Source organism: Sebastes fasciatus, chromosome 3, assembly GCF_043250625.1.
Source record: "Sebastes fasciatus isolate fSebFas1 chromosome 3, fSebFas1.pri, whole genome shotgun sequence".
Classification (NCBI taxonomy): domain Eukaryota; kingdom Metazoa; phylum Chordata; class Actinopteri; order Perciformes; family Sebastidae; genus Sebastes; species Sebastes fasciatus.
Window position 1 is genome coordinate 30,044,383 of NC_133797.1, and position 15,989 is coordinate 30,060,371.

Here is a 15,989-nt window from a genome sequence, read left to right on the forward strand (position 1 = left end):
ATCATACATGCCCGCCTGGTCACATGTTACCCACTCTGTGACACACATACAAACGCTTTTGTTTCCCAACACATTAGAAAAGGGGAAAAAAGAGAGGGCAAATGAATGGACAAGGGTGGGCAGACATGAACACGGGACCGAGGGAGAGAGAGAGAGAGAGTGAGTAAGGGAGGCACACCAGGATTAAAGGGTGGTGGTGGTGGTGGTGGGGGGTGGTTGAGGAAGTAAAAGGGAGAGGAGGAGATCAGTGGAGTCGAGCCGAGCCGAGCCTTCAGCCACTCTGGGATTCAGTACGCGTCCCCTTCCCATGATCCCACTTGGGATTCTGCCACTCGTGTTCTTGGAGTATCATACTGTACACAGGAGCTCTCGGAGGGAGGGGATGAATTGCAAAAGACACGGACAAATCACAAAACATACATGCACATGTATGCTGCAGAAACTAATCTCTGTGTTGGTATGGCAACCATAACATGTGCAGCGACATGGCTATATATTCATGTACATGTACAATACATATTCTGTTCAGGTTCACATGGTAATTCTTTCGTTGCCTATGCCGAGGCTTGTGTGTGTGTGTACGCGTGCATCACTATTATTGAGCAGAAGTAATTTTCTGTGTAAGCGCTGCCAGATTCCTATCATCACTGAAGATACGACATCAAGCCTTGCATAACAATACATATCTTTAAAACCATATTTCTCTCCCTCACACATAATCTTCGGGGAAAACAAATGGGGGTGTAGAATAAAAGCGTATCAGACATTAATCGATTTTAAAAAATACATCAATTCTTGCTCCCACTGAAAGTGGTTTTAAATTGTGAGTGTGTGTGTGTGTGTGTGTCCTACTATATGAATCATTGATATATTCTGATGTGTGTCTTGGGAGTATAATAGGAGGCTTTCAGATGCATCATTATGCCTGTATAGTAAACACGCACACACAAACAGACACTCACTGTCTGTATTTCTCCCTTTACTCCATCACATTTACTGCTGCATCATAATAAAAAACATAAATCTGGGAGAGGAGTTATGATGCCCTAATTGCCTTGTTTCGCTGCCTCCATGGCAACTATTAATTAAACCTCCTTTCACATCACAACAGCTGGATGGCCACGCCAGTGCAACACACTCCTCATCATGCATGTGCACACAAACACGCAGAGCACTGAGGGTTTGGGAGTAAAAGCTTAAAAGAGAACCAGTCACCGAAGACAAAACAATATAAATGTCAAGTGCAGAGTATGCTGCTACATGCGGAGCTCAGCCCTGGAGTCATATTGTTAATTTGACTGCGAAAATCCCATATTCCCAAGAGTGTTTGTGTGTTTGTGTCTTTTAACAGACAGAGAGCCTGGTTGGTGGAGCCTCATTAGGAGTTTTGGGGGGAGAAATCAGTGGACCACATGCTGTCCCAAAGGTACTCAGCCATAATTTTCTCTCCGTCTATCTGTATGTAGCCTAATGAGTGGCCCCGCATATTACTGTCTCACCAGCCTCTTACTTAATGAATCCCTCATTTACTTTTTCTATACTCAGTAGGGGAATATTCAGTATGTGCATTTATTTGTAAAATCCGATTGTTTCCACACGTCACCAGGGCAAACACTGCCTGCTGGAGGCCGAGTTGAGCTGCGTCAAAGACCTTCTGCAGAGAGAAATCTACCCGATCATCATCTACGTCAAGATCTGTGAGAAGAATGTCAAGAAGTTACGGTAGGCCCGACAAACCTCCCTAATTTTCACACGTTTACCCACAGCTGCAAACCACAACCTCTTTTTCCAAACACCAATACCTCAATCCTTGCATGACATTTTGAGTCCAAGCGGGAGGTGTAATTGAACCAGCTAAAGGACAAGTCTGCTGTTTGACTCTCTTAAACTGAGCATGTACTGTATGTGAGGTTTACTGCAGCCTGCAGACAATAGTTGTGAACTTGTAACAGCTGAACAAGAGCTTTTTCCTGTCTGCAAAGGTGAGAATTGGGCAGCTCACTCAAAATACAATACATCCTGTGGCATTTCAGTCTGGTGTGTTGATGACAATGTCATATAAATGTGGACTGTGCCTTTAAATAGACAAACAGTTTATGAACCCATTATTGTCAGCCTCTCTGAGGATTACAACAAAGTACACAAACCACTGTTGCAAAGTGTCTACAGGATTTCATCAGAGATAATGGGCTCCGAACATTACCATACTCACCTATCATGATGATGATGACAGTAAAGTGACAAACCAGATAATGCCAGTTCACTAGAACACGGTGGTTAAACGCAATAAAATATGTTTCATCAAATTATACCACACGTAATCAACCACCAAGTTCCAGTGAACTTGGTGGTTGAAAATGAGAGACTGCTTCATCAAATTATAAAACACTCATTTCCTTCCCTGTAATTGTAAAAGTTAACTACCGGTGTAGATGCTCTAAACTTGCCCTAACTTTTTTTTGCTCAAAGTCATTTTATTGGTATTCTGTACAAAATCCAATAAATCACAGAGATAATTGTATAAACAAATTATATCCCATATTACATTTATACATATAAATGAATTAAATCGGATAGCAACATAAATGAAACACATACAAAACAAACAAAAAATAAATAAAAAAAGGAAAAAAGGAAAGGACCAAAAAAAAAAAAATATATAAGTAAATTAAAAATAATAATAAATAAAAAAAAGAAATAAAAAAAAAGGTGAAGATGCTCTAAACTTGCCCTAACTTTTAAGGAGAGTGTGTGTTTTGTGAATATCGAAGACTTTATTCTGCAAAGTTTGAGCAACAGAGTCCCGAAATTCGACATTAAATCAAACTCAAACCTCCCCCTATAAAAGGTTTAAAGTCACCTGCAGGAGCTGGAGTCATGAACAAAAATATTTCATGAACAATTACATTTATACATATAAATGAATTAAATCGGATAGCAACATAAATGAAACACATACAAAACAAACAAAAAAAAAATAAAAAAAAAAAAAAAAAAGGAAAAAAGGAAAGGACCAAAAAACAACAAAAAGATAAGTAAATTAAAAATAATAATAAATAAAAAAAAAAAAAAAAAAGGTGAAGATGCTCTAAACTTGCCCTAACTTTTAAAGAGAGTGTGTGTTTTGTGAATATCGAAGATTTTATTCTGCAAAGTTTGAGCAACAGAGTCCCGAAATTCGACATTAAACCAAACTCAAACCTCCCCATTATAAAGGTTTAAAGTCACCTGCAGGAGCTGGAGTCGGTTTCCGGGTGATTGTTGTTATCCTCGGTGCCGGACGCTGCAGTTGCCACCGCGACCACCGCCTCCTCCTCAACAACCCCGGCTGGTTCGGGTACCAGCTGGGGCACCGCAGCCTCGCCTCCGGCTCCGGGAGGCTCCATGCTCGTCGTCGCCGGACGCAAGCGACGGTGAGTCGGCGGCGGGGAGACCCAGGACAGCGCGGCAGCGGCAGGGCTCCTGCACTCGGGCTGACTGAAGGAGCGCGGACAGGAGCTCCCCGTCGCTCCTCCTGCCGCTCCTCCCGGACCGCTCCGACTCCCTCCCAACGGATCAGCAAACTTTCTGTTGCTGCCGTTACACAGGTTAGACCCGGCGCTGCCGCTGGCCACCAGCCCGCTGTGACCCGGGTTCGCACCGCTGGCTGAATTCGAGTTGTTACAACCGCTAACTGAAGCTCCGTCTCCTCCGCTGCCGCCCGCTCTCCTCCCGGCGAAGTAGTCTCCCAGCGGCGGGGAGTGCGGCGGAGGAACCGCGGGGTGACCGAACCACCTCCATCTGATCCTCAGGATCTGCTTCACGTCGAATTCCTTCCGCGAGGAAGAGCCCGAGCCGCTGCTCGACATTCCAGGGCTCGAGACCAGGAGAGAAATGGCGCGGGGGAGAGCCCGAGCTCCTCTCAGCCGTTAGAGAGCTCCACACGGTTACTATACGCGCGTCTCTCCTGGCAACCGCACGCGCCCGTTAACCGCGACTGGATGTAGTGAGCTGAACATACTGGAGTATATGGAGAGATAGAGAGAGAGGAGAGAGATAGGAAACAGAGAGAGGAGGAGAGAGAGCGAGAGGGAGAGAGGAGGAGGTCTACACAGAGTTGTAGCGTCAGTGCCAAAGCCTTTTTTTAATGCACAAACCAAACCACAAACATTTGCTACAAGGACAAATTAATGTCACATGTCTGCCAGTTCAGACTACAGGCATCCTGTAGCAGAGATGAATGATCATTATTGTTTATTATCATCATCATTATTCAACAGGCCAGACAGTCAATCAATGATATAGGCCTACTAAAGAGTAGATAGATGGAACTAGGGATGTCACCATACCAGAAATCTAGTATTCGATACCAATACCAGTGAATTTCCACGATTCTCGATACCAATTCGATACCACGGTAAAAAAAAAAAAAAAAACAACAACAATAAATCCCATGTAATTCAACATGTACTCTTTTAGTAAAAACATTTGAACATCACAAAAAAAGAGGCATGTAGCCTTTAAGTAATAAATAAAAAGAACTGACCCATTTTGGCGTATCGGCGGCATGCTATCAATCGATAGTCAGACGACGGACACTACATACTGACCGTGAACGCATCTGGTCCTCCTCAGCTCAGAGTAGTAGGAGCACGAGCAGAGGATTTATTGTCGAAGCGAAAAGCAAACGCACCTATTTGGCAATATTTCACGTTTAATCTCAATGCTACAAGGGAACCATAACGTTAATGTGTAAATGCAATGTCCTCCTATAAAAACATTAGGGGTGTAAGAAAGTATCGATACACATGTATCGCGATATTATGTTGTGCAATACTGTATCGATTCTCCAAAACATCCCAAAAATCTGACGGCCCGATCGCTGTTCGATCTTTCAGAGGTTGTAGCGTCGTCGTGAAGTTACTGACATCATCTGAAACTAGAAACCCTGAGGAATCCATTGGTACCAACCATGTCATACTAGCTTGTCGCAAAGGATAAATAACGCTCCAAACTTACACTACATTTTGGCGAGGACAAACTGGCATGGCCATTGTCAAAGGAGTCCCTTCACCTCTGACCTTGACCTTGTGAATGAAAATGGGTTCTATGGGTACCCAAGAGTCTCCCCTTTATATACATGCCCACTCTATGATAATCACATGCAGTTTGGGGCAAAAAACATGTAGTTTTTTGCATGCAGTATGCATTTAATGTTTTTGCCTAGATTCTAAATGGTGTATTTCTGGTGTGTTCTTTATACTATGACAGTTTTTAAAAAAATTTGATTTAAAAAAATTGCAATATATCACCTTGCTTACAGTATCGCAATATTTTGCAATATAATCGCTACCCCTGTATATAATGCGTATCGTATCGCCAGATTCTTGCCAATACCCAGCCCTAAAAAACATGCCCCTGTGACTGTGTAGGCCTATACATGCATATATGTCAGATACAGGTTTGTGAGGCTGCAGCAATCATTACATGTTAATTAAAGACTCTGAAATGTAATGAGGCGGTGGACACATCCTCTTTATCATCGTCATTTCCACCCTGTCTGGCTGTCTTCACTCACTCCTCCCAACACTTTTCTCTCTGTGAGTATCCGTCGCTGTTTTATTGCCTCCTAACAATCACACTTTATTTAGAAACCTTGCTGCAATAAGCTGACGTGCCGATTTTGTTGTCTGGGAAGATATTGAAAACAGAAAATATAGCCGGAATTGCTTCGCAATCACCACAGTGGGGGACCAGAGTGTCCTTGAAAATGAAATTGTCCTCCCCACATGCGCACGAAAACGCACACACACCTCCTTATTTCCCTCTCGATGTTTCTCCACAAACCATTTACTCATCTCCACCCATTACACCACTTCCTTCCCGTCTACCTTTCCTTCTCCTCCCTCTCTTCCCTCCATCTGCAATGCAGCAGCTATTCATAGACAGTAATGATCAGTGGGAGCGGGTCCCGCGGGAGCCATCCCCCTCCAGAAGCCCGGGGCACCCCAGCAGCAGACCAGCCAGCCAGAGCCTTCCTCACCTTCCCCAGTAACCCCGGGGAGACCACGGGATGAGCCGGAGCCACGGAGCTACGGAGCCGGAACACGGTGTGTTCTGGATGGAGTCCCACCAACAGGAGGGGAGGGATGCTTTAGGAGCCCGGCTCTAGCAAAAATCAATAAGTCAAACAGCCGAGGTCAGTTTGTGAATTATACAGACGGGAGATGTGTTACTCATAAATTGGCCCCGCACACTAGCAGCCAGGCCCAGAGACTCATTTTTATTCCATGAGTAAAAGAGTGAACGGAGTAGATGAGTACAGGCGATTTAACTTTTACTGCTTTTGTTTGCCAGATTCTGAGAAACACAGGGCTTTTCTTCAGTTTCAGGATGTACTGACAACTAAGTGCAGGACCACCCTGCTGCTCTATCTGATCAATACTACAAGTCAATACACACACACAAGAGCCGAGTCTGCAAGGAGGCATAAAAACAAGCAGCAGTACCATTAAGGCAAAGAAATAACAAAAGGTCAGAGCAGAGGAACGAAGATTTCACACGTCACACATCTACAGTAGCTGCTGTTTTGGAGGATTTTTTTGCTAAAACAACAACTGATTGAATGAAACAAACTCATAGACTGTATACGAAGTGGACGTAGTGACGTCACCATGATGTCAACCATTTGTTTGTGGACTGCCGTTTTAAAGCCTCTGCATTTTGGCCGTTGCCATCTTGTTATTTTGCAACTAGAAGACAACCATAAGACATTTTTAGGCGACCAAAATGTTACAATTAACTTTTATGAACTGAAAACACACTGTGAAAGGGTTAAAGTTCTAAGATGAAAATGCAGGCAACTCCCAGACCGGACAACACCGTGGTAGCAACCTGTCAATCACAAGGAAGCCACACCCTAAAGCATACCCTGCTTCTAAATGGGACCATAATTTACTAAATGAACATCATGCTGTATTGAAGGAGACTTGAAACTAGTGATTGAGACCATAAACTCATGTTTACAATGTTTACTGAGGTAATAAATCAAGTGACAAGTTGGGTCATTTTCTCATAGACTTCTATACAATCAGACTTCTTTTTGCAACCAGAGGAGTCACCCCCTGCTGGCTATTAGAATGAATGCAAGTTTAAGGCACTTCAGCTTTAGCTTCTCTTTTCAGACCCGGAGTTTCCCACTGGCTGTTTTTTTTTTTTGTTAAAATACCAACTGATTGAATGGAACAAACTTTATTATTTCTAACCAGAGCATCCACAGGGAGAGTCACATTCTCTCCCTCCTACAGAGACCTGAACACCACTCTAAAAGAAACTGATGACCCAGAGTGTAAAACCAATGCATTTCTGCAACACTCACGGTGGAAATGCCGTCCTGTTACTGGGGGAGGCTGGGAATGGGGCTCTGAGGGGGAATGAAGCTGAGGAATGACGGGCCATTCAGCTCTGGCCTCCTTCAGTTGGATCTAATCATTGGTCACTTGGCAGGAGCCTCCTTGAGCCGCCTACTGTTATTGGTCTCCTGGCTGTGGCAGTCCAAGGCTATCACTCAAAACTCTCCGGCACAGTTTTACAGCTGTACAGCACACACACACACACACACACACACACACACACACACACACACACACACACACACACACACACACACACACACACACACACACACACACACACACACACACACACACACACATAAACACAGGCACACACCTAAGAAAATGACACCATGAAATCCCATTCACACACACTTCACACTCGATAATCATCCTGTTTATGTGCATTCACACATGCAAGCATGCGTGCACACAAGCACACACGGCAGCATGCAATCCCATTTATGCACGCTTTGTACTCTATAAGCATTCAACTACACACACACACACACACACACAAATACAAATACAAATACAGAGCCAAATAAAAACAGGTAGCAGTCATCTGGGGAGAGCTGTCGTAAAAAGATTTTATGGGGCCAGAAAGTGAAACATTATCTGTCTGGCCCGTCTGTGATGATCAGCTCATCTCTCATGACTGATGCTCATCCTGCAATGGCTTTCTTCCAATCTCACTCTCTCTTAATATATATATCTTTCTTCACTGTGCTCAGTTTTGAAACCTTCTCTTCCCTCCTTTCCTCCCCACCCGCACTCTCCCCTTTTCTCCCCAATCTCCTTGCCCAACCTCAATTTCCTGCTCCCCATCCCTGCTATTATACTGTGACACACAAGGGACTCTGTGTGTGTGTGTTTGTGTGTTCATGTAATGGTGGGACTGTGGCTGTGATTCCCTGAGGTGGAGACCTGCAGGAGCGAGCCATTGCTCTATATCGGCTCGCTGGCACAGACACATAATGACTTGTGTGCAAACGCCCTTATATGCCCACACACTTACACCTGTACACACACACAGCTTTGAAAATATGAGCCATATATCCACTATACATTCTGCATGCATACACACAAAAACACAAGGACACACTTTCATTCAAGTCACGGCCCCTTCATCACACACACACAGACAAACACACGCACGCACACACACACGCTCACACACATGCTCACACACACGCTCACTGCCTGTTTCCGTTGTGTAATCGCAGTGTTGGTTGGTACTGTAGCTGCAGGCAAGTCCGTCCTTGAGACTCAGAGCAGGCTCAGACTGGCCAAGCAAATAATTACCTCTCCACATCGACACGCCGGCTCCTCCCAACATGTGAACGAGATGGAGGGAGTGCGTGTGTGTATGTGTGTGTGTGATTGCAATTAAATTGATCTGGAGGCACAATATTCAATGTTATTGAACAGAAAATGTATTTCACACGGGCAAGAAGGCTTGCAGGGTTGACGGAGACCCAAGGTTAGAGCATGTTTTTTTAAGTGTGTGTATGTAAGTTTGCTTGTATGTCTATTAGGGATGCACCGATACCCGATACCAGTATCGGGTATCGGGTCTGATACTGTGCTCATGTACTCGTACTCGCAAAACGGCTCCAATACAATGGCACCAATACCACTTTACGGCAGCATGGCGTTAACCTCTCGTCTCCATCTTTTGGGTCCTATCGCACGCACTCACGCTCCATCTCCCGACGATGCGGGCGAGACGGGCCGGTGGTGCGCCCGACCCGCAGGGCCAGGATTCCACCTCAGCCGGCGCGCGCCGGCCCTCACTTTCATTGCGCCACAGGGTTTTGCTTGCACCCTAGACTCGCGCGTGCGTTAGACTCCTTGGTCCGTGTTTCAATACAGGTCGGGTGGGGTGCAGACATCGCCGCAGACCCCTGGCGCTTTTTACGTGGGCCGAGCCCCGCCCTGGAGTCATGATGCGGCTGGGGCGCACTAAGGACAGTCCAGCCCGGTGACACTTTGGCCGCGGCCCCGGGAAGCACCTTCACCCCGAGCCTTTCAAAGCCGACCTAGAGACAGTCGCGGCGCACTGCCTTGTATTCGGGACTCCCCAGCCTGCCGTGTGTCGCTCACACCCTCCAGCTGGCTGTTAACGAGGGTCTTTTGGCACAGAGAAGTACTCGTATCGGTATTCGGTATCGGCGGATACCCAAATGTAAGTACTTGTACTTGTACTCAGTGCATCCCTAATGTCTATCTCTGTGAGGACCAATTTCAGTTTTAGACCTTGGCAGTGAGGACAATTTTGCAAAATTAGGGTATTTTGGCTGGTCCTCACGTAGGGCGGGACCTTTAAAGGGGGTTTGGTGTAGAACTGGTTTTAAGATTAAGGTTAGAATTAGGTTTATGGTTAGGGTTGGGATTAGGCATTTAGTTGTGATGGTTAAAAGATTACTCCAGCGTCGATTTAGCATTGCACTCCTATAACAACAGTCACGAACAAATTCGATGCAGCACAATCAGAGCAACACATTCTCATCCTAACTTGTCACATACTGAAGCTTTGTCAGACCCCTCGGTGTCACTTTTCGGTTGCGGAAACACATGCTTAATGTTGTGAATTAAACAAAAACTGAACGAACAGCTGATTGTAACGTGAAAGTGAAACGTAACGCATAGGACATGAGCAGCGTTCTCCTGGATGCAAGTCTTGTGTTTGTGGGATCCATGGCGACGGCCAAAAACCAAGATGGCGAGGGCCATAATGCTGAACTGGAAGCTTCAAAACAAGTAGTCCACAAACCAATTGGTGATGTCACAGTGACTACGTCCACTTCTTATACAGTCTTTGCTTCGGACCCATCTGAAGTGACATCACTTTAGGCAATTTAGCAAATTTTCCGCAGCTCCCTCTGGAGCGACAAGAGGTTTAATACAACTGTTTTCACACTTAGTAGTAGTACTCCCAAAGACCTGCAAACAGACTTTGGTGTGTAAAATTAGTAAAGATCCCCATTAAAGTTAGGGGTAGGGGCTAGGGATTGCATTATGTTAATGAGGGTTCTCCCAAGTACAGAAGTACTGCATGTGTGTGTGTGTCTAATGGGGATAAAACACAGACCACCTTTAGCTGGTAATTTCCCTCTTATCTTCCATCACATCAGTCAATAGCAGAACCACACAGATCAAGGATGGCATTCTCCGTGGTCTGTGTCTGTGTGTGCTTGTGTGTGTGTGTGTGTGTGTGCGCACACATCAGGCTCTAACTGCATTCAGGGAGTGTGTGTTTTAGTTCCAGACGATCTGTGTTGTCCCAGTTTCCCGAGAAGTAACTAATAGGAGAGATGAAAGAAGGAAAGAAACTCGACATCAGTCCTGCAAATTTTAGATTCCTCACTTTGCTGCTCCTCCTCCGCCCTCCCCTTTTCTACTTTTCATCACATTCGTGTGTCATCAGACAGAAAACGATGCAGTTAAGTTCAGGAGGAAGATTCAATTTCGCCACAATCGGAGCGAACGGTGCCTCAGCCCGCTGATCAGTGGAGCGACATGTCCATTTCTATAATGCCTCCTTTTCTTTTCTTTTCTTTCTTTTGATCACATCCTGTAATAACCTCCTCTATCCATTTACTAATGTCCTCCTCCACTTCTCTCCCATCCATTACCCTTCTTCTCTCATTTCTTCTGCTATCCTCCCCCCCTTCAGGAGACAGATCTACTGTGTGAGAAAGACCAACGTTAATTAGGTGTGTCTTGTCTAGTCGAGGGTTTTGAGCGCAGATACAGTAGATTGAGTGGGAGGAAAAGCAAGAAAGACTATGTGATCCCAGAGATGGAAACAGAGCGCCCAAGGATCAAAACACCCAAACTGCCCACAATTACATCTATGCCTTGCCCTGACATAGGGAGGCACATGCACACTTTCTATCTGATTTCATATCAGAGCAGAAACCTTCCATCTTGCCTTTTCTGCACTGACACACTTTTACTGCCATGTTTTATTCAACACAAATGTAGAGAGAAAAAGATGTTTTGAGTGTGTGTAGTTAAAAAAGATGTGTGCTGTATGGCAAGCATTACGGGGACTAGAAAGCAGAGAAAGCACACACACAAACACACACACACACACACACACACACACACACACACACACACACACACACACACACACACACACACTCTCATATGCACACAAGGCTTTGGACTGCCCAAGTGTGAACCAAACTGTCCAATTACTTTGATCCATGCCTGTTGCTGTGGGACGAGAAAATAGTTTCTGCCTTTTTTGCCTTAAAGCATATCACCTGGGTGTACACACACACACACACACACACACACACACACACACACACACGCACACGCACACGCACACTCTCACACACACCAATACAACATAATGGCTATGGTCTGGCTTGCTAGCTCTGGTTTCTCTAATTGCCCCGAGAGGAGAAAAGCCGGGAAGGAGGGAGAATGGAGGATGCAAACTGCCAAATTTAACCACATTCGTCGTGCTGTGCATCTGTTTAGCAACCCCAGAGCATGAGGAGGAGGAGGAAGAGGAGGAGAAGGAGGAGGAGGATGGGAGCAGCCGCAGCTGAAAAGCAATGGCTTCTGGCTGTCCTCCAGTCTAATCAAACTCCTGTCATATCAGCTCCCGCCCAAACACACACACCCACATATACATCTTTTGTGAGTAGAGGCAGCCATTGATCTGCCGGGGCCCGACATTTGGCCTTGGTCTGTGCACCTGTTCAACTCTTGACATTTAATTCTGCTGCTGCAGGACAAACAGAAGTTTATGAGCAGATGTTATGAGATTATATGACCCCGACAAATCACACTGCGCCCTCCAGCAGCAGCAGCAGCAACTAGAACAAGGGCTACCTGAGTCCATCCAATATCCACGCAACATGAAAACCATGCTCCACCGGTAATTCCTATTGATCCCCAAACTACAAAGTAAGAATCTGGATGTTATACTGCTAAAGAATATACATCCTTATTGTCTTGATTACAGCCTATCTAAATGTAGCAGCAAGGCTCTTCACTGGTACCAAGAGGAGAGAAGAAATCTCCCCTGTACCTTCATCTTTTACCAGTGAAATATCTGATCTTCTCCATCTACCATTTTTAAATCCCCATTATCAGACCTATCCTTTTACGATCCCCGGTAAAAATCATCACAACTTCACATCATCACACTTAACATAACTCACTTCAGCACTTTGGTCTACATCTGTTGTTTTTTATGTGCTCTTTGAGCATGTTGACTTGACTTGATTAAGCCGAGCCTTAAACCTGCAGAAATTTTTTTTTTTAAACCATTTTTTATTGGCTACTTTGCAGCATCATACAGCTGAACTGTTAACAAACAGTTGCCTTTTTTACACACTGTGCAGACACAGAGCAACATTTGCATTTATAGAGTGGTACAGGAATGAGTCCTAAAACACAGAAATGAGATAGCATTTTAGCACTTCTGGTTCCCTCGTCTGGAAGTCAATTGGTTTTTTAGTTAGATGCCTGAAGTAAGCTCTGTGGTTAACACAAGCTTAAGAGATTTCAACGTTTTGTTCTACGATATAAAATACATCAGTAAATATCCCACTCCCACAGCTTTTACATGTCTTAAAAAAGGTGTTTGCTAACAAGTGGTTAAATGAGACTACTAAATGTCATCACGCCAAACACTAGTCCGTCTTTAGTTTAGTGATGGTGACGTGAAGTCATGAGACCGTGGTGTAGTTCGTTTATAGCCTAACGTTTATGTTTCAAAGAAATCATAAAAGTGGTGTTCCTTTGTGGAGATTATCTTGCTGAACAAAACGTGTAAGTATCATAAATGTTCGTTTGCCACAGAGCTTATTTTCTGCAACCAATTGGCTTTTTGTCGAGGGAACCAAAAATACGTCATCCCTGCAGTACTCTATTTGGAGTCGTGTTTTTGGTCACCTGATGAATGTAAGTCGAGCTCTGGTTTGGAAAATTTCTGGCTCTTTAGCTACTAAATGCTCTGCTATGTTCAAATTAATTTTGTCTGTCCACTGTTTGGTGCTGGGCAGGTAGTAAACAGCAAATTTATCAGAGCTTTTTCACAGTTGCCTGGGCGGTGAGAGTGAACCAAAACCCGCTACCCACACTAAAACCAAAACAATGAAAATTCTCTGTGGGTTATCAGTACCCCTTTCTCATAGTCATTTGACCCATTGTTAATATGAAAATATTAATTAGAGCAGCTTTAAAAGACCAAAGTCATATGAAAGAGAAGAGAAAGTCAGAGGTTTAAGATAGCTGCCATCAGCACAAAGAGCTGGTGCAATTATATTTTATGGAACAGCAGTGTGGAGTTATGCTAAGTGGGTGTCGGTAGATTCAAAAGATAAAAAAAATGTACACTAATAACCAACCCACTTATTTTCAGTAGTCAGAATTTCTCACAGCAAGAATCCCACAAATTACACCTCTGTGTGCAAAATGACACAAACGATCACTAATCCTCTTATTTGTGTGTTTATGTGTGTGTGTGTGTGTGTGCACACATGCACGGGCCGGGTTGTTTGCCGCCGCTAAAAATCGCTGAGGCATGAAGTTTGCAGCCGCACACAACAGGAGATAATACACATCCTGAATTATTGATGGACATGAAAACAACTCTATTTTTTCTTTCTAGTCTCTTTCTCTGTCGGTAACTCCTCCTCTCTCTCTTCCTCTCTCTCCGCCCTCAACCATTTGGCAGTTTAACAGCTCTCTAATGGCAGCGACGCTCAACTGGTCTCTCCTTGGTTTAGTTTGCAAGCACACACACACACCAGTAAATAGTCCCTATTCTTAGGTATAAAGCAGGTGTGTTTGCTCTTGCATGATGCACTCAGGTCTCTTTGCAGGGCAGGTGGTGAAGGAGAGCAAAGTGCTTGCTGTGCAATTCATCAGCACTCTCCCTCGTCTGTCACTCCTCCCTCTAATGCTCCATCGCTCCTTTTTTCCCCATTTCCCTACTGACATTCTTTCTCCATTTCTGTCCATCTACACAAATCACATTTGTCTCTGTGTTATTTTCCCTTTCTGCTTTTTTCCCCCCACGCTGCAGTGTCTTCTCATCCTGTTCACTCGCTTCCTAAATGGGCTGAGTGTTGAGGGAGGAGAGGAAGTAGAAAACAGGGAGAGAGAGAGAGAGAGAGATAGAGAGCATTTACGGCCAAATAAAGAGAGAGCCTTAATAATTTACTCTGCCCTGCTGCCACAAGCCAATCACAGCCCATCGCTCCCATAGAAATGAGAGTGACAAGTAGTTTGAGAGAAAGAGAGAGAGATTTTGGTGCCGTCAGTCCCTCGATACTGTGATAAATTATTTGGGGGAGATACGATGGTCTAAAAGCTTTGAAACATTTATTGGGAAATGTCAGGAAAACAGGCATCCATTGAAGTAGAAATGAACAAGAATTTTACAAATTAAATTTAATAACACACATCGGAGCTCTGTGGCAAACCGCTGTGTCGGTTGTAAGGTCATAATGTGATTTTTTCCCCCTTACTACATGTCAGAGTTCCTCTGAATAGAATGAAATATTTATAATGTGATGGACAACTTGATATGGAGGTCAGAGACTTTGCAATGTGCCAGAATATTTTGTTCAGGAAGTCATTTTTTTACAGCTCAGCGCACTTCAACTTAAGTTTTTTTTTGCCATCGGGGCTGCAGAGGAAGCTATAAACACAACATTGACAAATAATAACCATTAAAGTTCTTGTGGCAGACTTTAATTTACTTTGTGACACTGAGTGACGGTGGGCTACGCACGTACTTAGAACAGGAGTCACCTCCGCATAACATATTTCACCATGTCTAGTTATTCAAAAGGAGGTTACTGCGGGGCAATGGCCGTGTTTATGTTTATTCATTCAATGTGATTGAGAGAAGTAATCGCAGTGAGCAAAGGGTTTGCAGTGGAGATGACTTGTGAGATGTGTGTTACTGAAAATTGTCTTCTCTAAAAAACAATCTCTGCTGCCGCCAGAAACTTGCAGGAGGAACCGTAAATGGCCAATCACAGTTCTTACTGTCTGCACTTAAGTGCATAGGCTCCATAGCCATTAATGCACAATGATACCTCAGAATTTACATCACAGGGTTACAATTTGCAGTTTTATTGCACCTTAAGTTGACTTGTTTTTATTTGGGTTTTATTAAAGGTGCTAAATGCAAGATTGGGAGCATTTCTATTGCGTCCCAACCCGGTATTACACCAAAGCATGTAATAGACCCGCCTGTTCACCAGAGGACAACGTGTCAGTGTCACATTTTACCTCGCAGAGATGTAAATATTACACGCCTGTATTAACGTGCAGCACCAGCAGGGGGCTGACTTAGGTTTATGCAAGAAAACCACTTTATGAAGTTAAGGGAAAACATCATGGTCACTGACTTAGGATCAGGCAATAAAACCATTCAGTCATGTTAAGGGAAAATGTCATGGTTGGGCTTAAAATAAACACGTAAACTTAGTAAAACACATACAGAAACAACGTAAAGTCAGTACGAGAAACACGAGACAAACGTCACGAGACAAATGTCACGAGACAAACGTCACTACAAAACACGGGTCTCCCACTTGAAAGTTCTGTTTGTTTGACCCATCCACCTCC

General features: G+C 44.2%; 1 protein-coding gene across 5 annotated transcripts in view; it reads right to left on the bottom strand.

Moving 5' to 3' along the window:
• klhl5 (kelch-like family member 5) overlaps positions 1–15,989 on the bottom strand; it is a 71,658-nt gene that overhangs the window by 32,610 nt on the left and 23,059 nt on the right. Inside the window, exon 1 of one of the 5 annotated variants that reach the window (XM_074630130.1) lies at positions 3,229–4,028. The exons of 2 other annotated variants lie outside the window; for them this stretch is intronic. In XM_074630130.1, the coding sequence (XP_074486231.1) occupies positions 3,229–3,848 (620 nt within the window). In that variant the 5' untranslated portion in view covers positions 3,849–4,028. Of the gene's footprint in view, positions 1–2,860; positions 2,872–3,228; positions 4,029–15,989 lie in introns of those variants that run through there. 2 more of the 5 variants (XM_074630129.1, XM_074630134.1) reach the window with 2 other exon arrangements.